Source organism: Lethenteron reissneri, chromosome 25 (assembly GCF_015708825.2).
Source record: "Lethenteron reissneri isolate LAM-NWPU_2019-01 chromosome 25, ASM1570882v1, whole genome shotgun sequence".
In the NCBI taxonomy this organism is placed as follows: Eukaryota; Metazoa; Chordata; class Hyperoartia; order Petromyzontiformes; family Petromyzontidae; genus Lethenteron; species Lethenteron reissneri.
Genome location: NC_083803.1, coordinates 4,796,953 through 4,819,433, shown reverse-complemented (window position 1 = coordinate 4,819,433; position 22,481 = coordinate 4,796,953). Strand labels below are relative to the sequence as shown.

Here is a 22,481-nt window from a genome sequence, read left to right as displayed (position 1 = left end):
TTTGGAAAAAGATACCTCACTTGAGAGCTACGCGCTATTTGCCAATATACCTTGGGACGGAGAGAAAGAACAACCCAGAGCAACGAACTCGGGTACACATACGGCACGGACAAGATGAACGCGGCGGCACAAACGAGTAAGATACGAGTCGACTATTGAATCGAATCAGGACCCTGAATTGCGACCATTCATTGAATCTCCAGGGGTGTGAATCATTCCAGGCGGAGTTCGTAACAGGAGCTGCTGGTACTTTACCATAGTGGCGGCACATGCATGTAGTGCACACGCATGTAGTGCACACGCATGTAGTGCACACGCATGTAGTGCACACACATGTAGTGCACACGCCTGTAGTGCACACGCACATGTAGTGCACACGCACATGTAGAGCACACGCACATGTAGTGCACATGCATGTAGTGCACACGCACATGTAGTGCACACGCATGTAGTGCCCAGCTGTAGGGGTGGGGTGGTGTGGATGGCGTGCCGTTCATTCTGGGTGAAGCTCACAACAGCCTGCGAGGCGACGAGGTCAACACTGGATGGCAGTATCGCGAGCAGATTTCTAATTCTCAAGAGGCCCCCGACCTTATTCCAGGGACGTGCGGTCAGGGGAGGCAGGGGAGGCAGAGCCTCACCTCTAATACTCCAATGGAAATAGCTGTTACGAAAAAAATTAAGATTTTTTCCACTGATCTGTGCTATAAATGTAATTTCTGTACGATTCCAATCATTTTTATTGCCAAAATATGTCACCAATGTAATCATTACATTGGTGACTAATTTAATCATTACATTGGTGACATACAGAGACATAGTAAGGGGCCCGCGCTTATTGCCCGCGCTCCATCCAGTTACTGAGGGGTTGCACAATCAGAGGGGAGGCGGAGCTCGTCGCTGCCTCACCTCTCCTCTCTCCCTGTCTTTGCAGCGGAGCTCCGTCGATTTGGCGATTTTTACTATAAAAATGATTGCAAATTACATTTATAACACAGATCAGTGGAAAGATCTGAATATTAATTTGATTATTTTAGACTTTGCGTAACAGCTATTTTCAGTATGACGGGCGAGGCTCTGCCTCCCCTGCCTTCCCTGACTGCACGTCCCTGCCTTATTCAGAAGAAATATGGAGACCCACGGGATAAATTTCAACTCTAATTTATGCTAAGTTGCACCCCAAATAATGCATTGGGAGCAAACATTCCAATATCTTCCTTCCTTCTAAGTGACGGAAAAGAATCTGCGATAATATTTTTACTCGGCCTGTTATTTGTTTGGTGTGGATATGCGTAGCGCGGTTATTAATATCATAACGTTACCGGCAGCGTCGTTACCGAGATGCTCCGACAAAAACGGTGGCGAGGCCGATGGCGTCAAAACGCCTGCGTAGAGTAGCACACGCGCTTCCCCCGCAGCTGTGCACTCCATTTACTTGATGAATATCCAATTTAAAATGATGAATGGCCCAACAGTCGCACCACGCTGACACCATCCATCATCGCAGGCGGAACGCGATGTGCTCGGGCACGGGGCTCGAAATTACCCGGCCCTAGCGCCTCCTCCATCGTCGCTGTCCCCGCGCCGAGAGACAAACGAACTCCGTGCACACCTACATCTCCCTCTCTCCCTCTCTCACTCTCTCCCTCGCTCCCTCGCTCCCTCTCTAACTAGCTCCCTCTCTACGTGAACGTACTTTACGTTCGGCTGCGAAGAGCACATCTTGTGCGATCGAACAGACACGAAGGCAAATAACCTCCCTATGACATTACAACATAATACATGTCATTAAATAGTCATTATAATGCCCCGGGTTCTTGCAATTCCGGAACCCACCGTGCGATCGCCCACGCACGCACCGCACGCGTACGTCCCGTCTTTGGCTCTGTGTTACGGTACCTGCGGTTCTCGCTGCTGTTGGGGCTCTCGGGCTTTTTCCACCCCCTCAGGTAGCTCCCACTGGCACCCTGGCGCGGGTAGAAGGGGGGGCCCACGCCCCCAACGCCCCGGCCCTCCTCGCCCAGGGAGCTCTTGCTGCGAGCGCGCGTGCCAGGGCTGCTGCCGGCATGCCGCGAGCTACTGCAGTGCGCGACAAGGGCGGGGGTCAGGGGGCGTGGGCGGTGAGTGGGGGTGGGGGGATGAGACAAGCCACTCGGAATTGGTCAATCAGGAAAATAATCAACACGTGTTTAAAAGAATCAGCAAGTGTGCGATGCAGGCTGTACGGTCAGTGTTTTGAGACACAAGCGCGTCATTTGTGAAGCCCCATGATGAAGCATGGCAACAGCTCCCAGTGAGCCCGACGGGCAGCATGCAGCAGGGCATTCCTGGAATAAACCAGGTGGCGGCTCTGCTTCAAGAGGGAGCCCCACCTGGCAGACACCCAGCGTCACCCCCACCAGAAGCCACCCTGTGGACCCGAGCCGATTTATCGCCTCCGCGTAACCGCACGTATGGGAACGCAAGCGGCGCCTCATCTGTGCCGGCATGGGGAGACGATAGTTTGTGCCGCTGCAAGAAAGAATCAGCAGCAGCGCTTGCCGTCCCAACGGCACGTCGCCAGTCGCGCACCGCTGTTGTGCCGCACACACGTTGCAGGGAAAGCGAGCGCAAGCCCAAGTCTCACCTGGCCAGGTTGTACCCAATGGCTGCCCCGCCGGAGTTCACAAATGGAGCTCAAGGTACTTCTGTGCCAATCGCATCGTTACAGAGAAACTGCACGGAGTTTCCCTTTCAATCACACGCTTAGCTGCGGTGTCTGTGTTTTCAAACCATTAAATGGAAAAAGATCTTGCCTATAAGGTCCGGTTGCACGCAAAATTGGTACGAAAAGCAACCGAGACAATTGCACGGGGAGAGAATACGCGCGAGTGAAACGCAGGCGCAAGCGCTGGTGGTGGTCGATTGCGGTGTCTGGAAAGGAAGCCAACCCTGGCTTCCTTGTGACCTCTCCCATGATGCAATGTGTCCAAGCACCATCATGACCGCGCTGCTATGAACTGCATCGGCGCGCTGATTTACCGAACGAATTCTACGTTTCCCAAGGCGTGGAACATTCTGGATGAAGATAAGAGGTTGAGAACTTCTGAAAATCTGACGAAGACGGCAGAGACAGCAGCACAATGAGAATCCTGTACACGCTTAAGTACTAGACGGTGAATAGCATGGTCACAATATCACGTGCTAACTCTATATCTTGTGTACGCGTGCAAATACTTAAATCTTTTCAGCATTAAGTGCGAGTCATTATTTACAACTACATTCCAAGTCCGGGGTAAAAAAGAAAAATATCTTCCTTTGATTTGTTGACAATGAACAAAGACGACAAAACTCAAACAAAAAGTGCAGCCAAAGTCGATTGGGAGCAGTGGAGGGGAGGAGGAGGGACGCGGCCTCGTACCTGGACTGGGAAGGAATGTTGGAGGGACTCCCAGAATGCAGTGGGCTGCCGTGTGACCGCGCGGTCCCTCTGTCGTCGCGACCGCCCCCCCTGTGCGCGCGTTCCCCGGCCGCCCTGTGGGCACCGCTCCCGTCCCCCCGGGCGGCGCGGGCCGAAGCGTGGCCCGAGGCGAGCGGCGTGCCGCGCGGCGTCGCCGTGTCGATGCCGCTGTCCGTGGACGTTCCCGGCGCCGTCAGCTGCTGGGAAGTGATGGAGACCGCCACGGCGCCACCGCCGCCGCCGCCGCCGGAGGCCGCGTCCCGGTCCGAGGGGGCGCCGTCGCTCGGGTGAAACCAGCGGTCGTCGCTGGCGCAGCTGGAGCCCGTACTGGACAGCGTGTTGCTGCTCGAGTGGCTGGAGTAGCGGTGCTCCACGGCCTGCGGACAGGCGTGGCCGGGGCGGCATCGTGGGTCACGTCGCCGGTGCCGGCACCGAATCGACGCCTGCGGTGCTTGCCGCTGGCCGTCAAGGGCGACGGTGCACGCGTGCGTCAAATTTCAAGGTAAAAAGTAGATTTAAAATAATCCTCCGCATTTTCAGTTTAGGTAAAACCAGCCAAATAAGCAAAACACTTTAGTTAAAAAAATCTCACAATTTACAAATTGCTCTCCTGGCGGTGGCGAGCCGGATGTTGTTGGATGCTGCTCTGGTCTCAGCGACACGGACAACGCGCTCACCAACTGAGCCTGGTTAAACGACTCTTGCATTGATAATTTTTAACCCCGATCGCAACCACCGTCACATGTCTACGAACTCAAAGCGATTCACAGACGCGCATTAAAAAACTTACAATATCGTCGCGGCTCCACTGCCAAATTTTGTGTGAATTGCTTACAAGCCGTGTGTTCGCTCAAGCGCAAAAGTTGCCACTTTAAATGGCACCGCACGTGCCATGTGGGTTCAGTGCTGCAATTCAATTTAGAAATGCATTTGAGCATGGGGCTACCTTCCCCCCCCCCCCGTGTAACCCCTCTCTCCGGACCCACAGGTCTCTGGCACCTGCACACACCAATTCCGCATCTCTGCTGCCCATGTATAATTCACCACCCTGCCAGATGCCTCGTCAGCGCTACCGTCCCTGACACGATCAGACTGAACCGCAATCCACTTAGAGCAGCTCTGTGCAAACGGTGGCACTCGAGAGAGAGAGAAAGATCTCATCGCAAGCGAAATTTAAACGACGATGGGAAGGATGTCTAACTGGTCACCCCCAACTATTATTTAGTAAAAAATAAATATTTTTGTAACATAAATGTTATTTGTGGCACTGTGGTAATATGACATACGAAGGGGCAGGATTCACACAGCAAAGTTGCAATAGCTCATTACGGGCTCTGGCACGCGATCCGTCGTTTAGTCTTATCCGTGCGGCACGGTTCGTGAGGTGTACTGCACTTGATGGCTGTCGCCAAGTTTAATCCCAACGACAAACGCGACACGGAGCCTGCAGTGGAGGCCGCAAGAGGGGGGGGGTGGGGGTGGGGGGGTGGGGGGTGGGGGGGTGGGGGGTGGGGGGGTGGGGGGGTGGGGGGGTGAGGGGTGGGGGCAAACGTTGCACTCAAGGGCTGCACCGCTATGCGGGTAGCTGCGCCGCTGCCACGGCCAGGGACAGATAACGCGCTCCGCACGCAGCAACTCAAACGCGACGACGGACGACCCCGCCGCCTACTCTTGCGCACACGCTCCACTCGTCTCTAGTTGATTAAAAAGGAGGAAAACTTGTTTTCCAAAGTATTAAATATCAAGGGCAGGTGAGTCTCAATATTAGCCCATCCGTCCTGGCACATCGCCGTCGTGCCGGCATTGCCGTAGTCGGAGGAGCAGTAACGAGGGAGATACCCGAAGCTCGCGCGGGCCAGAGTGTTTTGAAACATTGTCAGGACGGGCCCCAGAACGGGCTCGAGTTACCGAGATGTCCATCTCACTGGGGAGGAGATGCGTCGTACGGCCACGGTGCTGCGGGAACCGTCCTGGAACGCGCACGCAATCGCTTTTGTTTTTGCAATCAACCTCGCGACAAAGCAGCTCTATTCTCTCGGGAGTAAAGCCGACTTGTCGGGCAACGCTAGCCACGATGGTAATTTTCTTCAAACGCCCACAGGCAACGAAATTCAAAGCGCGCTGCACTAAAATTATCGAGGCGGCCGGGTGGCTCAGAGGTCAGCGCACCGAGCAGTGAACCGAGGTTCACATCCGGGTATCGGCCACCTGTCATTAAACAAGGTCCTCGTGTGCAGTGAATTGTGCACGGACAAAAAACCCACCATGTTAAATTTGACCCTGCGCTTAAAATGTCTCAAATTCCAGATGTGATAATTAAGAACATTAGTTTGACTATCGCACGACGAACGTTTGTCTCTGTATCAGGCATGGTAGGAATATATCTCCTTTCTTTAAAAAACGGGATTAGGACGTCGTGTCTGAACTGTTACGGGACAGGAAGGAGCTCATCAAGCTGAAGCTACTCCAACCGTAGTCATTTGTTGTTGTTAAATCTCCAGACATCTCAACAGGCAACTATGAGACCTTTTAATTCCTGCCAAGTCCACAAGCCAGCTTCCGCGGATTGACTGCTTAGTGAACATCATCTTGGTGGGGATCTTTCCTTGCCCATAACTGATTTGATATTTAAATACCTCCATCCGTAGGCCGCTCTCTAACGTAAGAGTTGTGTGCTATTTCGGAAGGCGCTCTTAATCGATTCTTCATCTCCTGACACCCAGAGTCATATTGGGATTAAATCGGGAGCAAAGAGAAAATAAAGAAAGATTTTAATCAATAGTTTGTGTAAATCAGGTAAATAAAAACGTCATTCTCAAGACTGTGTAAAGAAATAACCAGCTTCAAATACAACCCAAGAATCAAGTGGCAGTAAAAACGAGCATATCAAGTTTCAAGTTTCAAGGAGGTCGTTTGTTTTCTGAAAATGTTTGGGCCAAAATGGTATCTATTAACCCAATTAATTTATTGAATGAAAACACAGCCGCTGCCGTTGACTTTCCAAAAAAATGGTACTCGTTTTAACCACCCCGGAGAAATGAAGATGATGAGCTGCATGGACCCCCCGACTAATATTTGTATTTGCAACCTTCCGCTTACAAGCATCGCGCTCTAAACGCAAGGCTACAGATAAATACTGTATATAAACATATTAAGAGGTCAAGTTATCGCCCATCATTAATTAACACGAAGAGCAATAAGAGCGGGGGGGGGGGGGGGATTATCCGAGTGCCGAACAGCAGGGATAAGCGGTAATTGCCTGGGCGAGCATGCCACGCGAATCTCATCTCAAGCCGCTTGATTTGTGGTCCGCTAATTCAAGCTCCCAGCAGAGAATGACCTTTATCGTGGTGCTCAACGTATTGTACCTTTTGCGCTCGATGTGCGGTAACATTTACCCTGGAATCAGTGAAATGAGTGGTGCCCTCATGTCGGATGTTCACAAACCCTGGAAGGACACGTGCGAAAGGTACGCGCGCACGCACGTGTGTGCATGTTTGTGTAGCGTGGGGATCCGTAGTGCAGCGGTTTGCGCGCTGCGCTATGAACCCGGCGACCCGGGTTCGATTCCCGCTCACGGCCAACACCAGTGACGATTAATTATCTGAACCGGTACTGGGCCTCCCATAGGTCGACTCAGCCTCAAATTAGTACCTGGCGCGGTGTGTAAACATCGCCACTGGGGAGACAAAGGCGGCCGGGCGTGGCACTGGCCACGCCACCCGCCGCGCTCCGCGCTGGCTTTAATTGGCACTCGCTTAAGAGCACGATACCCAACAATCTGTTCAAGGCTACACAAGGAATCTTCCGACTCTGCATGGGTCTCACTGCCAAATCGCATCATGGCACCCTCCTGCCCTACCTCAGGGCACGTACGGTGGTCTTGGCTGAGCGAGACGGCTCTCCCCGCTGGTTGCCCCACACATCCCTCTTCCCGGCCCCCCGCAGGTAATGCTGGCTGAGGGTAATGGAGCGTGAGGGGCTAAAATGGAAAGAGGCAGTCGGCCTGCCTATTGCAGATTATTTTACATCATTAGAGCTTCTTTATGCCTTTTAAAGGCCCCCCCCCCACCCACCTAGAGAGCAGCTGTTTTGACAAACTGCTCGCTGTTGGGGCAGGTCAGAGATAAAAGGAGCGCCCCCTCAAGCACGATTGGGCGTGCCGTTTGAAATCCTGAGGCAAGGAATGACGCGACCTGAAAACTAAGATACATTTATTTATTTGGCGTCATCACCGATAGCGAAGCGGCCGAGGAGTCGACGCTTGGCCACGTGGCACTGCGGCAGCGGGCACAAGCCGCAGCCGAAACGGGGGGGGGGATCGACTCGACCTATCATCTCATCGTGGTTGATAAAATAGATACCACTTTGTGCAAAATCAATGAATGTCAGATTATGGAGAAGCTGATCCTCACAAAAACGTGGACTACCCTCACGCACATGTGGGCGTTCTCCGGATGCTCTGCTTTTCTTCATTAATTGGCTGAAAACATCTTTATATATAGAGGGTCGCACAGCTTGGGCAATTGACCGCTCTGGCTCACCGCCTGGCTGCCCTTCCTGCTTGTCTGTGGTTCCTGTGTGAGGTGCGTTACAAGTTTGGATAAACAACATTTTGAATCATGATTATTATTCGCCAGAAAATTATCGCTCTGTGGTTTCGCGTGACGTCTGCTGCTCATCGCACCACCACCACACACCACGGCCGGACAGTTGCAACACTGCGCCACGCTACCTGCGCCGCCCTGCCCGGCGAGTCCCTCCCGTTGGCATCCTGGCGTGACACCCGGCGAGTGGGGCTGTCCCGGTAAGACGACGGCACCTTCCCCGCCGGCACGTGCCACATGGGCTCTGCAAGGGACGACACCGACACACCGGCCACCGCCATCAACGTGGTGACGTTCATCGCGGGGAGGAGGGGGGGGGAAAACAAAGGAAGCCGAATGAGAAACGATGACTCACCGAGCCCCGAGAGAAGATTAACGCGGCACGCGAAGGCTGCAGAGCCGCCGCTGGGTTTGTGAAGCTGCGGCAGCACGGACGGCTGCCCCCGAAAAGGCAACCGCGGCACTGGCGTCGTTAAAGCACGCAGGAGGACCCATTCGTGACGTGAATCTTAATGTCCATTAAACAAAAACAAAGGGGCCGGCGGTGGCTGCAGCTGTGGCCAACGATCCTTGCACACCCCGATGAGTGTAACCAAACACGTTTGCATACTACGTAAAGTAACTCTACACGGGAAACAGCAATTTATGCGTGCAAGCATTAGTTACAAGAGACTTTTTTTTTCAAGGAGGAGTTCTTCACACCGGAATACTTGGCCAATCTCTCACGAGTACGTTTGAATTCAGGAAGGAATGCCCATCGCGACGGGCAAAAATCCACACAGGCCAGGAAGCCATTTCGCTGGACTGCGATCAAATGATTACGATGACAAAATGCGATAAATTGTTTTCACATCTGAAACGTCACGCTGGCGGAGAGTTTCAGGTGTGAGATTAGGCAAGGGTTCGTTTGTGCTCGGAGCTCTACGCGTGCGTGCGTCGCCGCACCGCAGAGAACGCCGGGGTCAAGCGAGTGCCCTCGGGGCTCACAGAAGCCCATTCCCGGGCGACGCGCAGCCCCCAGGTTATGAGCCACCGCGGCACGCAACGATTTGTCCAACGCTACAATCGGCAGCACGAGAGCGCATCAATCCGGACAAATGCACGAGATGCGAAGGTCACGTCGAGTTTGAGTGCGCGGCACTCGCTCGCGTTCGAGAGACGCCGGATTGCGCAATTATTATTATTTATTACATTTGGCAATCAAGCCAAACTTACAACGCGCAGGACCATCACGAACGAAGGCGCTGCATAATTTTTTTTTTTTACTAATTAACATCCACGCAATCCTCGACGTGAGCATCCTGCTGATGCTCTCCTCACGGCGGAGAGAAGATTGCTCACTGCAGAGGCTTACGTGGGTGCACACTTTTGATGCCAGAAAATATTTTACGAAAATATACTGGGTGGCCCAAAAGTGAGGACACATATGGTCATTTCATTTTTTTTTACATTGGCATTAAAATGTTGAATTGAATATTGTATCTATTAATGTAATTCATATCTAGTTTTCTTCTTCCTGTGGGGTCACCTCAAATCCATGGTTTACAAACTCCACCAAGAACCCGAATGAATTGAGGCAAAACAAAATTGATGTTCAGAGATTACACCTGTAATCGTAAAAAAAACCCATCTTAAATTCATTTAAAAACACAATTCATTCACGTACGATTGTTCAAGGAAGTCAGTTTGAACACGTGAAGATAAACATAACCCTCTTTATCCACCCCACTGCCTCCGAGCTCACGAGTGGCTACGTCGCGACCTCGGCTCGCTCTCCCTGCATCCCACGAGGAGGCCGCCCGTGCGACTCTCGGGCAAAAACGTCCACGCCGCCGTCCCGGGCCACTGCCGGGTCAACGAGACGGCCGAGTGACGGGGACGGAGGCAGGCGCCACCCCACCACGCGCCAAACTCCCCCCCCACCAACCCCACCATCACGAGAAGCGGTCGCTGCTATTGCGCAGTAGCGCGTCGTGTCCGCGTAATCGTGACCTCGGTGGCTATTGCTCTCCCGGCGCATCACGCAATAGCACGCCTCTGCTGCGGACTTCAATGCCGACGGAAATGCATCGTATAATCTGGGATGCCAAGACCTCCGTTTGCTCAATGCCGATGATGCAAACCCGAGGTGACGGACGAGAACGTCAATTGACGGCTGACATTTATCGTCCGAGTGGCTGAGAAATGGACGCAATAAAAAAGCAGCGCTCGCTGACCGCGCAGCCTTGCGCGAGATCCTCCGCTCTTGTGCCGGCGCCGGACAGCTGGCATCGGCCAGCTGACCGGAACTCGGTTGGCTGATTATTTCACGATGCTGAATTATTAATGAATGTTCAAATGTCATATGAAATCAGAATGCTGGGTCGATTTCAGGGTAGGGTGAGCGAATGCGGTTGGAGTGCAGCCTAAACCCGCTCGGTGTTGGGGATAAGCAGAAGTGGCACGGTCAAACCCCTTCTCCCCTCCACTCAGGGTCCACCCCCTCCCAACCGAAGCTGCGATCTTAAGCGGAGATGACTCATAAATGGCGTAAGTCGCGTTTCCAGGATCGATAGGAGCAATGGTGAATTAATTACGTTAGGGCTGTGCTCGTAATTGAGAAAAGCCGATTGTGGCCGATGAGTCAGCGGGGCCTGGAGTGCGATTATCAGCACTGTTGCACGCACCAATGGATTTCGGCTTCTCCCTCTCGAGGGTGCCGCTGCGACTCCTCGTGCCTCCGTCCACGCTCATCTCGGTGTCAACCGCGTCCTGGCAGACGGACGCCGGCATTTTCTGGCTGCAAAGAGGCAGACAAAACACGCACACGGATAAATAAATAAATATACACATATGCAAAAAAAAACTAATTATAAAGAGACATTAAATTCCAACCAAGACGCAGCAAGGTCACGCAATTGGCGTCACCATAATTGCACGTGCAATTATCAATTTGCTCAATGAACCGCCGTGATGCGGATCGCGCCGTTTGCACGCAAGTCACGGAGGCGAAGCATTGGCGTCGTGGGCCACGCGCTCGTTCGCTCGTGAACGTGGGGGGGGGGGGGGTGGGGGGGGGCACCTGCACATCGTGCCTACGAAGACGATGGCAGTCATCCTCGTCCCTCGGCGTTCCACGAGAGAACACGTTGAGACTAAGGTCTCTTTTTAAGAGGGGGGGGGGGGATGGCTTATGCAACCATTGGCAGGAACGAGGACGAATGCTTAAAAATGTGATTGATTTGATTTTTTTGTCACGGTGATGACGGCGATGGTGACGATAACAACGGTGATCCTGATGAAAGTGGTGTTTCTCCCCACCCTCCCACCGGCACTTGTGCCGTTTTTAGTACCGAGCTATGAGACGAATACATTTTGACGGGAGCCCTAGCAGCTGCCGCTGCGCCACCCCCCGTGTCTAATGAGGGCCTTGGAAGTTTGCTCCACAGACCTACTGCTGAAGCCGCTTCAATAACACAGGCATCTTTATATGCACAGCAAATAATGTTCATCGCATACGAATTGTAGCTACGTTTATAATTCTCACAGTTGGAAGACGCCAATTTAATCCACAAATCAAGCATGACACGCTGATTTTTTGTGAAGTAATTGGTGATCAAGCTGAGGCCATGGGTATCTAAAACCCAGGATCCCAACAATGTTGGCTTGGTGCTGCGACTCTCCTAATATACTCCCGGCCACCTCAACGATGATTAAAACAATGTAGATAATTAATTATCATATCGATGACAAAGTCAATGGCAATGATGTCGACTGATAAAAACAATGTCGACACCGTTGACGACGACGACGATCACGGTGGTCGTGATCGTCGATGACGTTAACGACGACGGCATCCTTCGCCAGTGACGACGAGGAGGTGGTGACGCCTGTCGAAATGCTCGGCCTGAGTTGCGCTCGTGCGCACGGCGCGTACCCGTCGTGCGCAGGCCGCTGCCTGCGCGAGGGCCCCGCGTCCCCCGGCGTGGTGAGCGCGCACGGGGAGCCCCGGTGCGGCGCGTGCCGCTCCGCTCCGACGGGACGGCCGTCCACCGCCGTAACCCCCCTGGCGAGGCGGGGGAGGGGACGGGGCGGCGTGGGAGAAGCGGGAAGGTGCGGCGAGGACGCGCAAGGACACGGAGGGGCGCGGAGAGCGGGGCGACAGGACGGGCGAGGGGGAAGGACAAAGGGATGCAGAAAGGCGGCAGGGCAGATAAGGAGACATTAATGTAACGGCCACCACCCACGTCGCGTTATCAGACATTTGCCCCGAACCATTTTAGAGCCTGCTTTTATCCGTGCCTCGCAAAGCTTTAGATAAAATCGTTACAACGGCAATCAATCTTCCACCTGCCACTAACACAGATTTGCACTTAGCAGACTTAGCCGGCGCTTCCAAGCCACGGCGGAATTTCCCAGTGCTACCAAAAAAAGAAGCTGAATGATGTTGAGCCAAAGCGCATGAACCTTGATTAGTCATGCAACAAAACCGCCACTAAAATCAACGCGAGCGCCGTTTGCTTTCTTGTGGGCGAGGCTCTTGTCACTCATCACCAACTGCTGCTATCGGCGGTGCTAAAAGCCCAGCCCACTCGCACCGAGGGCATCGCACATGGCGCCAAGCCTCAACTATTACGGCAGCCGAGGGTGGGAATCGCACACCAGACCCTCGTGACTCGCCGGCCCGCCCGCCCGGTTACCGTGATTAGCGAGGCGAGAAATACCACAAACTATCAAGCAGGCGAAGCGCAATGTGAAATGTGGATATCGCCGTATTATCATGGCAAGCAACGATGCATTGATTCCAATCGACGCTTGAGCTCACGATACACGCAATGAACAGTGTGCGCGAGGATCGATGGCGTACACATTGCGCAAATTCCATGCCGTTATCTTGAAGCTGATGTGGCAAACAGTACAAACGAGATGTTAAAAATAAGATAGAGAGCATTCATTCACGTGTCGAATCACGATTTTGGAACCATGGCAATTCTCTGGAATCGCCGCGGGATTGAATGGCACTCGGCTATCGTAAACCCCAAAGTTAACGGAGCATAATTTATGTACCCACAAGTTACGCAAACGACAGATCGCGACTGCACGTGTAGTCGTGCGCAAGTTAAAAATTGTTACGCAAAATACATTTAGACCCGACACTCAGTGCGCGCACGTAGAGGGGGGCGGCACCACCGTTGTCACTGTGTAAACAGGGTTGAAAGAAAGCAGTGGCAGATTGTCCATGTGCCGAGACGGTGAGTCACGTCCGTTCACGCGTGGAGTGGAGTGCGGTGCGGTGCTCGAAGGCAGCGCCGTCGGCCCCATTCTCTCCCGTTTCCGAGATAACGAAAAAAATCCGCCCACTCCGATCCGACGCGTCCAACCATCACGCGTGCGTCAGATATTGTCCCCGAGAGTTTTGGCCACAGGAAGGGAAAAAAAAAACAACACCCCGGCAGGACCACCTGGCTTCTCAACAAGAGCTCGGTGCACTCGACTGTTCAAATGCGCCGCAGTATGCGCCGGGAGCGTTGAAAATAGTCATTTTATGTTTGATGCCGACGCGCAAATGGCGCAATCCTGAATGAACACGACGCTCGAGTCTTTCTGCGTCACTTCAGAGCTACAGCTGCCTCGAGTAACAGGCACAGATAAATTCCTGCAACGACGCTGTTCCTCCATTCTAGCGAGATTATAAGCTGACCAAGGCCATCTTCATTACACTGAGGCAATCATGAGACGTGCAAGCCGCAGACCTGCATGCGAGCCAACAAATGTGGCGAATGTAATGCACGTAGAAAGGATTAAAAAGTTCGGCATAAAATACACTTATTAGGAAAAGCTACATTCAACGAGCTTATCAGACGAGCCTACTGAGGAGAAAGCTCCAATCGCGCGTTACATTGAGAGCAGTTTTGCGACTGGGGCTGTGGTTTTATTTGCGGTATCGAAATTGCGGATTAAAAAAAAAAAACCTCATTCCAGATTTCTATTTAAATCCAAAGAATGCGTGCACCAGCTTCACGCAAGAACACATTTCAAGCAGACACCAATTACAGAGCATTTACAGGCAGTCAATGAAATTCTTTGAAAAAAAATATCGCAACTTTGTTGCGTTTAATATGGATTTAAAAAAATGGAATTTTCGCGACGGCAAACTAAGCCAGTGCCAGCGGCATGGAAATGTAAACAAACATCTGCAGGCCGAAGATATGAAATTGGGTAACATGAACTTGTTCAACACTGACGCTCTGGAAGCTGCTGCTGCTGCTGCTGTGGCCGCTAAATCTAAGAGTAATCACCCGAAGACTGCCCGTATTTGCGAAAAGGTTTTTGTCTCATATCGGAGGTGCAGTTTCCACAAAAGCCGGGCTTAATTGGCAGTGCTTGCGACCTTGATAAAGTGTTTAATCTTGTACCGTAGCACGGAGTAGACCAATTTGTGATCTGTCACGATTCATGTCGAGAGGTACAGTCTTGCCACCTACAAATTTATGGAATAAGTATTATTATGATACCGACAGCAAAATCATCACCGTCATTGTTACGCGCATTATTTTAAACGCGATCAAAGCCCTAAGACGAGAGAAAGAGTCTCGGTCGCGGGCGAGACCTGCGCGTGAGGATATTCCCGTTGTAATTTTGGCGTTTAACATTCACTGTACTTTGTAAAACATATTCCTGTGGGAACCCCCTTTACAAATTGCACCAATTAATAGTAAATGTGAAATGGAGACCCTTCACAACAAAGCAATGAGATTAATTAACCCTCGGAACGTTGCAATTTCTAGATTGAATTAACGCACGCATGATGGGCACTCCTCACACTACCGGAGGCAGCTAACATCTCTGTTGATAGGCCTGAGCCGGTGGTGGAAATTCCACATTTTTGTGGCGAGGACCAGTGTATCCATAACACTACCACCACCACCATTGGCGTCCCACACAGCGATACTCATTTCATCGATCGAGAAGCAACGACGGGCCGAGGAGTCGACGACCCGACCGGGATTTCGAACATGAAAACCCTTCCCATCGATTGGGTCTTTCGGTAAAGTCACGTAGATAGGTCGAAAGAAAATAACAAAAAACTACGACGTTTCGTTTGTCATCAGGAAGAGGGGGTTAGCTTCTAAAGGTAAACTGTTTATAAAGGTTTAGAAGCTAACCCCCCTCTTCTTGATGACGAACGCTTGTGTTGCGATCGAAACGTCAGTTGTTTTTCGTAATTTTTTGTTATTTTCTTTGACCCTATCTACGTGACTTTACCGAAAGACCCAAAGAATATGATTTCCTGCAGTCACGAAAGCTTTAAGTCGAGACCTTCCCATCGAGTCAAACGCTCTGCCGACGGGCAACCTTAAATTGTGAATGAGCCACAGGTGGCCCCCCCCAGGAGACAGGATCACCGCCCCCCCCCCCAGAACCCACCCCCCAGAACCCACCCCCCGCCGCGTCACACCGCGTCGCACCTCTTGCCGCTCTCGGCCGCCTTGCCGTCGACGGAGAAGCTCCGCGGGATGGCGCCCTGGCCCTGGGCCGAGAGGATGAGTCCGTGCGGCGGCTGCGCCTGCATCGGCGACAGGGCCTGTGAGTGGTGCGGGGGCAACGTGGACGGGTGCTGCGCCAGCAACGGCGGCTGCTGGCGCGGCGAAGAGCCGGTGGCGGAGGGGCCCTTGCGGGTGCCGGGCGCGTGACCCGAGGTCGGCGAGGGCGCAGAGCCTGCGGTGGGCGTCGCGCGCTGCCACACGGGGGCCTTGAAGGGCGTGCGGTTCACGTCGAAGGGCGCGCCCGCCTCTCCGAACTTGTACTCCATCATGGGCACGCGGCAGTGCTCCGAGCAGCCCCTGCGACAAGAGTCACGCGCGAGAGCCGCGTCGCGCGTCAATTGCACCTCCGAGCCTTCAAAACGAGGCGGCGTAAGTCGCGCGGGCTGCGACAACACAAAGGGGGCCGCGTCGTGAGCTCCATTACATTCCTAACAAATTAAATCAATAACAATCTAGCACGGGTGTAATGAAGACATATGAACGGATTTGTTTGTGTCTTTGTGATTAATTTAAGAGCAGCGTCTGGCTTTAAATTCGACAGCAGGCGAAGGCCGTTTTTTGTTGTTGCTTGCGTCTCCCTCTTCATAACGCGACCAAGAAATGCTGCGGGAAAAACCAATTGCAGTCTTGCATTCCCCACAGCCTCCTGGGTGCATGTTTCCCCCAGCCTGGAGTCAGACATATCACTGAAATGACCAACTCAAAACGCCACACAGATCTGGCCAATTCCCCCGGCAGCGGCACAGAGGAGGAGGTAATGCAATCGGGGCCACGCCGCCCGAGCCGGGGATTACAACGCAGGCGGCTCGAGTCCGCAAATTGGCGGTAGCGGCGGTGGTGGAGCTCATGTCGGGAGGCGGGGGGGGGCGAGGATTGCGTGATGGGGATAATAATCCTGGCTCTGAGAAAGCGGCTCGCAAGCAAATGCTCTGCTTATCGGGCCCGTGGCAGGGCAAGCTAAACCCTCCGGTGTGTTTAGGCAAAACAATGAGCGCGTGCTTGAACCAAAACATCACCCACCGCCAAGCAAAGCAAATGACTAAGCCGCCAAAACAAAGGGATTAAGGAGAGGCACTCGCCTTGAAAAGGCGTTACATTTCCTATGCAGAGCAGGTGGAGGAGAAACGGTCCGGAGCTAAGCACTAGAAAACAGCATCGATATTTGTCGCGCGCGCGTCAAGAGAGGAAATAGCCTTGGCGTTCTGCCATTATTGGGCAATTCAAAGTTCTCTGTTGTCGCAGGTAATTCAGAAAAGAGTGGGATGAATGGAAGGGCATTTTGGAAGAACACATCCAGCGGTCTTCTGGGAAAAGACGGTCCGTAGCCGGGAACGTCCACCGTCCGCTCTCAAGGGGCATGCATGGCGGCCGAAAGGCGTCTTTTAGCCAAGGGATTCCGCCAGCCCCAGAGAGTTGATAACGATTCACTCCCAACGCGGACGCCGGGGCCCGTACAAGCGGCAATTTAATTCGCGGCCTACCGCACAAAAAGCCGGTGACGATGCCCCTGTGCGTGCGTGCGTGCGACCGAGTGGTGGCGTGACTGTGTGTGGGGGAGCAATGGCGGCACAGCCGGAAATCTGAGTTTGCTCCCTGGCCGTGGCTAACCTCAACGGTGAGTGATATCTGAACTTGCCCTGCCACCCCGGCCCCCCCGGCTTACAACCCCAAACGCGGCAGCGTGGTGAAGTGCGCATGACCGACGCAGCGCAGGGAGGACCCTTCGTCCGGCAGTGGCTGGACAAAGAGCTGTTATTTTAACAGCGCTAGCCCTGGAGATCTGCATCTCTGCATGGGTGATCTTTGCTTGCATGTTTATGTTTCCATGCAAGTGTCCATGAGGATTGTACGACTCCTGATGCGCCACTAAGCGCCAACAGCGGACTCCGTGCAGCCCCTTTTCGCCAGCTCTAAATCAACACGAAGAATCACTGTGCACCGAAATGTTTTAACCACGACCGATGCCTGCAATCGTTATTTCAGCCAGTCGCCGTTTCAACGTCTACGAGTCTCCGAGGCCCCGTGACTTCTGCGCTATGCGAATCATAAATTTCCCCTCTTTAAACATATGCAAAGTTTTTGTGTGTGTGTGTGTGTGACGCACTATAACTCTTTTCGTGTTCAAAGTTTAAATTGCTTGGCATGCAGGTCAGCCCACACACAGACTTCCAGTGAGCTCTGCCTGGGTCAGTGCACCCTCCCAGCCCCCCCCCCCCCACCCCCCCCCCCCCCCCCCGGGAGGAAAAGGCGCGTCTGATTTGTGAGCTCTCGCTCATTGTTCCAGATCCTGTCCAATACAATTTGCAGGCGGTGGGCCGCCGTACGTACAAGCCGGCCCAACCAGCCATTATTCCTGATTGAATTATGCTTCCCTTTTTTGTTATACAGTCGGTAGAAGCGAACCCCCGACTTCAATATACTTTGAACACAAAAGTTAATTAATGCACGGAATCAAAAATCCATTTTGCTAAGCAAAACCCGGTCCAATTTTTCGTGCGCAGCTTTGCTCAAATTGACGTTTGCTGCACGAAGCGTTTGAACGCAGCCCTATTTGCGATGTTTGCCAGCACTTTCCAAGCGGTGTCGTTCAGGGCATTCAAAAGTGGATTTGGCAAGGTCTCGCTTGCAAAGAAGATAAACTGTCAACTATTTTTTATTTTACCAGATAAGGCCCACTGAGCTCTATATATCTTTTTCAGAAGTGACCTAGCCACAAATGATAGCCCAACGAAGTGGCTTATCAAATGTTTCCAAATGTATAAGGAAAAAACTGGAGAACCTGGAGAAAAATCCACGCGACCACGGGGAGAACATGCAAACTCCAAATATAAAGCAGGCGTCAGGGTCGGGGATGGAACCTCCGACCTCCTGTATATCAGGCGAGGTAGTTAACATCTCGCTATGATAGCATCTCAATGAGCTCTAAACACATTCTCATTGAAAACCGTGTCTGAAATGGATAGTATAATCATATTGGTCACAGCAATTGGGGGAATCACATTTAAATTCTGATCACTCTAACACAGGGTGGGGTGTGGCAGTGGTTAGTGCACTAAGAAACTCCCGAGTTCGATTCCCAGCCACAGCTAACATCACGGCGAGTGATTTCTGAACCAGTCCTGTGCACTCCCTGCCAACATCCTTCACTGTCCAGCTTGGTGAAGTATGGTCAGCAACCCGCATCACCAACACGGCGTGGCGAGGCCGTTAACCAGCAGAGAACTGACAAAGCACAGCAAACACTACGACAGACTGTGATAGTTGGAATAGAATAAGTTTGATCGATCGCAAGCATTTTGGAAGTATACCCACACTGCGATGTCATGCTTGACCAAGCTTCTGAACATGAATGTGAGATGCCACCCTCCCTTCCTCCTCTACTGCTCATAGGATATGCAAGGCCAGACAGAGGCCTCACCCCGAAAGATTGACGGAGAGGCAGACAGACAGATCGGCACACAGAGGAATGAGCAGACACACAGATGTACACACACACACACAAGAAGAATGCACAGACAGGCAAGGCAGGCAGGCAGACAGGCAGACACCTGTAGGTGGAACAGATAGACACAGACACAGACGACAGAACCGAGGGACACACGGAGCGGGCGGGGTGGGCGGCCGGGCGGCCGGGCGGCCGGGCGGGCGGACCTCCTGGGCGAACCGTCGTCGTGCGGCGGAATGATGACCACCCGGACGGTGACCGAGGTGCGCAGCAGGTCGATCATCTGCTCGTGCGAGAGCGTCGCCACGGCGACCTTGCAGATCTCGACGAGGCGGCTGCCCTGGCGCAGGCCGGCCTGCCACGCGAAGCCGTACTGCTCCACGTCGGCGACGACGCCCTCGTAGTTGACGTGGAAGCCGAGCTGGCCCAGCCCGTTGCGCCGCAGCGTGAGCTCCCGCGTCTCGCAGCCGCGCGTCACCAGCTGCGTGCAAACGGACGGACGGGCACGCGTGCCGTCGCGGTTATTTTTACTATCATTGTTTTTTACCGAGTAAGACGATGGGCAGGGGGTGCTGTCGCAATTATAAAAAAAAAATGTTTCACCACGATCTCCGCCACGCACGCGCGCGTGCCCGTCGCGGTTAGTCACACGGTTGGGCACGTGATGAGACGTCGCGTCGATTCCATCGGCTCACCCACGATGCGCGCTCGTGATCGCGTGTGGGAATAGTTTCGCTTACATTTATTTACGATTCAGTGAATTGTCACGATTCATTGCATCATCAGCGGGGTGAATCACTGCACATCTACCAGGCTTACAACAGCAGAGGAATTGTAGCCACCGCAACTATTACAGGAACAGCCGAACACAAAACAGCAGCGCTCCCTGCCAGAGACATTGATGCCAGCACTGCTGACACATGCTGGATCAAGCCCTGGGGCTGGGTCTACGTGACACTAGGTTCACAATGGCTGTGTCAGAGAAGACGAGTCACCATTGCTGTGAACCCGGTTCATGTCGTACGGTTGAGTCTAATCGTTTATCGGGAGGCTCAGAGTGGCTTTGTCAGATCCAATGAGTCAGCACCACTAGGATCCTGTTTTTTTTTTAGTCATCTGTGAATAATAACTTGAATTTCAAGTGCCGCGAATTCCAATGTCTTCAGCCTGGCCACAAACGAACGCACAAAATAAAATAAAAAATCTCAATTTATTTTCACAGAAGTCATCTTTAAGGCGAGACCAAATGTATACGTTCGCCGCTATGTATATATCCGACGAGTGGTGGAGTGGCGAGCGCAGTGGTTCACCGACTGCACCGTTAGCTGGGGATGACGATCGTCAGTGGCGAGCGATATCTGAAGCGATCCTGGACCTCACTTTACCAACCCGCATTGACCGGCGTGGTGAAGTATGACAAAACACAACTCTTGCTGCTTGACATGGCACAGGACGGCCTTTGTCCAGCAGTAGATTTACAAAGGAGAATTAAATGCAATTTATTATTTGACGATGATGCAACTGCTACTTATAGAGGAAGAAAGAATGACAGCTATTCGTGGGCGAGACATGCTGCAAACTACTTCTGTGGTGTCGTCTGAGGAAATGATTTGTTGAGTTGTTGGCGCTATGTAAGCAAATCCTTTCATTTCACTTCCCAACTCCCGCAGGAAAGCTGGGATCCTATTCTTGACCAAGAGGAGAGAAAAAATATTTCAACAATCAATCGCGTTTTGTTTTATTTAGACGCCTGTTATGTTCCACCAAAGCCCTCAAATGCAGAGCTTCGCAAACACTCTTAGCCCTTCGTGGAGGCTCGGGGTTGTCGGTGTGCAAGGGTTAAATAAACACAACGGATTCGTTCTTTGAGGGCACCCCGAGGGGGGGGGGGGGGTTGGCAGTTAGAGGTGAAAACGCACCAGCAACCGGAGCGCGGTTAAATCGGGTTCACGTGCCACTCCGCAGTCCAGCGGCACACTGTGGCACGGCCTGTGACAAACACGTGCACCACCCAGCCCCCTCCCCCCCGGGCGCTGCCCCGCGACTCGCTGGGAAAGTGGCTGCCTCTGCCTTGGAGGTCGCGACCCTCACCGTGATCAGTTTGCCTTTTTTGCGGAACGTAAACACTCAGGTTTTCCACTCGGAGGCCCCGAGGTCGCGGGCGTTTCCCCCGGGATTCACTCCGCAAGCGTCGAGGAAGCTCGGTTGATGAGACCGGGCTTTCATCGCACGCCAGGGCGACGTGGCCTCGCGTCCGGGCGAAATACGAGCCGGCCAGCTGCCACCACACAACAGCTGTAACCAGGGGTCCGTGGCAAATATTTAGAAGGAGTAACCCTCCGATTCCACCACGGGAGGAATTTCAAGCGAGTGGCAACCGTTCTCCATAAAATGTATCGATTTGTTTACGACGATGGCTCCCAGAGCGAGTGTTCCAATGAACTGAGGAAGAAAAAGCCGCGAGACGGCGCCGAAATGCACACCACGTGCGGCTCGCGAGTGGGACTCAAAAGCACGGCCAGGCAAGACCAGCCATCCGTTGTCACGAGGGACACGGAGAGGGCCGTGCAAAGAGAACCACCAGCAGAGGCCCCCACGACCAGCAACACGGCGCTGCGCCTGGCATTCCCACGCCGCCTCCGTCATCCCGTGGGGCCTCACCACTAAATATCTCACCACAAAGCTGGCGAGGCGTCATCGCCGCGGGATGGGGCAGCGAGCACAAGAACTCGTGGGCGATTTAAAAATGAATGGGTCGGCATCCTCGCCGTGTAAGGAACAACGTGACCAGCCTGTGCAATCTATTCAAGCCGAAGGAGGTCAAGGAGAATTGAAGGAATGTCCACACCCGGTGTACTCCATCCGGATCGGTTGTGCGCCTTAAACTTTACATGCGGAGACATGAAAAGGCTTCTGACACGCGACGGGTATAGATATCATCAATGCTGGAGCTGAGCCACCAGGCAACTGGGCATCTGCACTGCGAGCCAACGGTGCAGTTGAGCCGATTCATACTCCGTGCATCTTAAAAGTTCAAAATGCTGAGTGCCGGCTGGATCAATTCCAGAACCGGCTTACTGGGAAAGTGCCGAATTGCCCAGTGACCCAATTCCATCCTAAGCTCACGTGTGAATGAAAATCCACTCGACAATGCAATACTATGCTCCAAGCCTTTGGATCTCCTTCCTGTCCTCGGTAAGACTGATGTTTTGGTGTTCATTTCAAAATCACACCCGACGACTTATTTGCTCTTGATAGCACAGGGTTAATCAACGACAATATCGGTGATATTAACCGCTCAATTCGTTGCATAAGCAAAATAACTGGAGATCAAGGATGGATTGTAAAGTTCTCGGTGACATCTTGAGCCAGAGATGCCCAATATTAAACGAAGGCTGTTGTATTAATTCTAGATTTAAAGCTTTCGTGACTGCAAGGATTCATATTCTTAGGTTTTTTCGGTA

General features: G+C 52.8%; 1 protein-coding gene across 6 annotated transcripts in view; it reads right to left on the bottom strand.

The window, feature by feature from the left end:
* Nucleotides 1–22,481, bottom strand: part of LOC133347068 (signal-induced proliferation-associated 1-like protein 2) — a 104,464-nt gene that overhangs the window by 13,998 nt on the left and 67,985 nt on the right. For all 6 annotated transcript variants that reach the window (XM_061558975.1, XM_061558979.1, XM_061558978.1 and 3 more), the window contains exons 10-16: nucleotides 19,224–19,498; nucleotides 15,495–15,869; nucleotides 11,963–12,091; nucleotides 10,713–10,825; nucleotides 8,175–8,290; nucleotides 3,401–3,816; nucleotides 1,900–2,079 (exon numbers count right to left, since the gene is read on the bottom strand). In XM_061558975.1, the coding sequence (XP_061414959.1) occupies nucleotides 1,900–2,079; nucleotides 3,401–3,816; nucleotides 8,175–8,290; nucleotides 10,713–10,825; nucleotides 11,963–12,091; nucleotides 15,495–15,869; nucleotides 19,224–19,498 (1,604 nt within the window). The remainder of the gene's footprint in view (nucleotides 1–1,899; nucleotides 2,080–3,400; nucleotides 3,817–8,174; nucleotides 8,291–10,712; nucleotides 10,826–11,962; nucleotides 12,092–15,494; nucleotides 15,870–19,223; nucleotides 19,499–22,481) is intronic.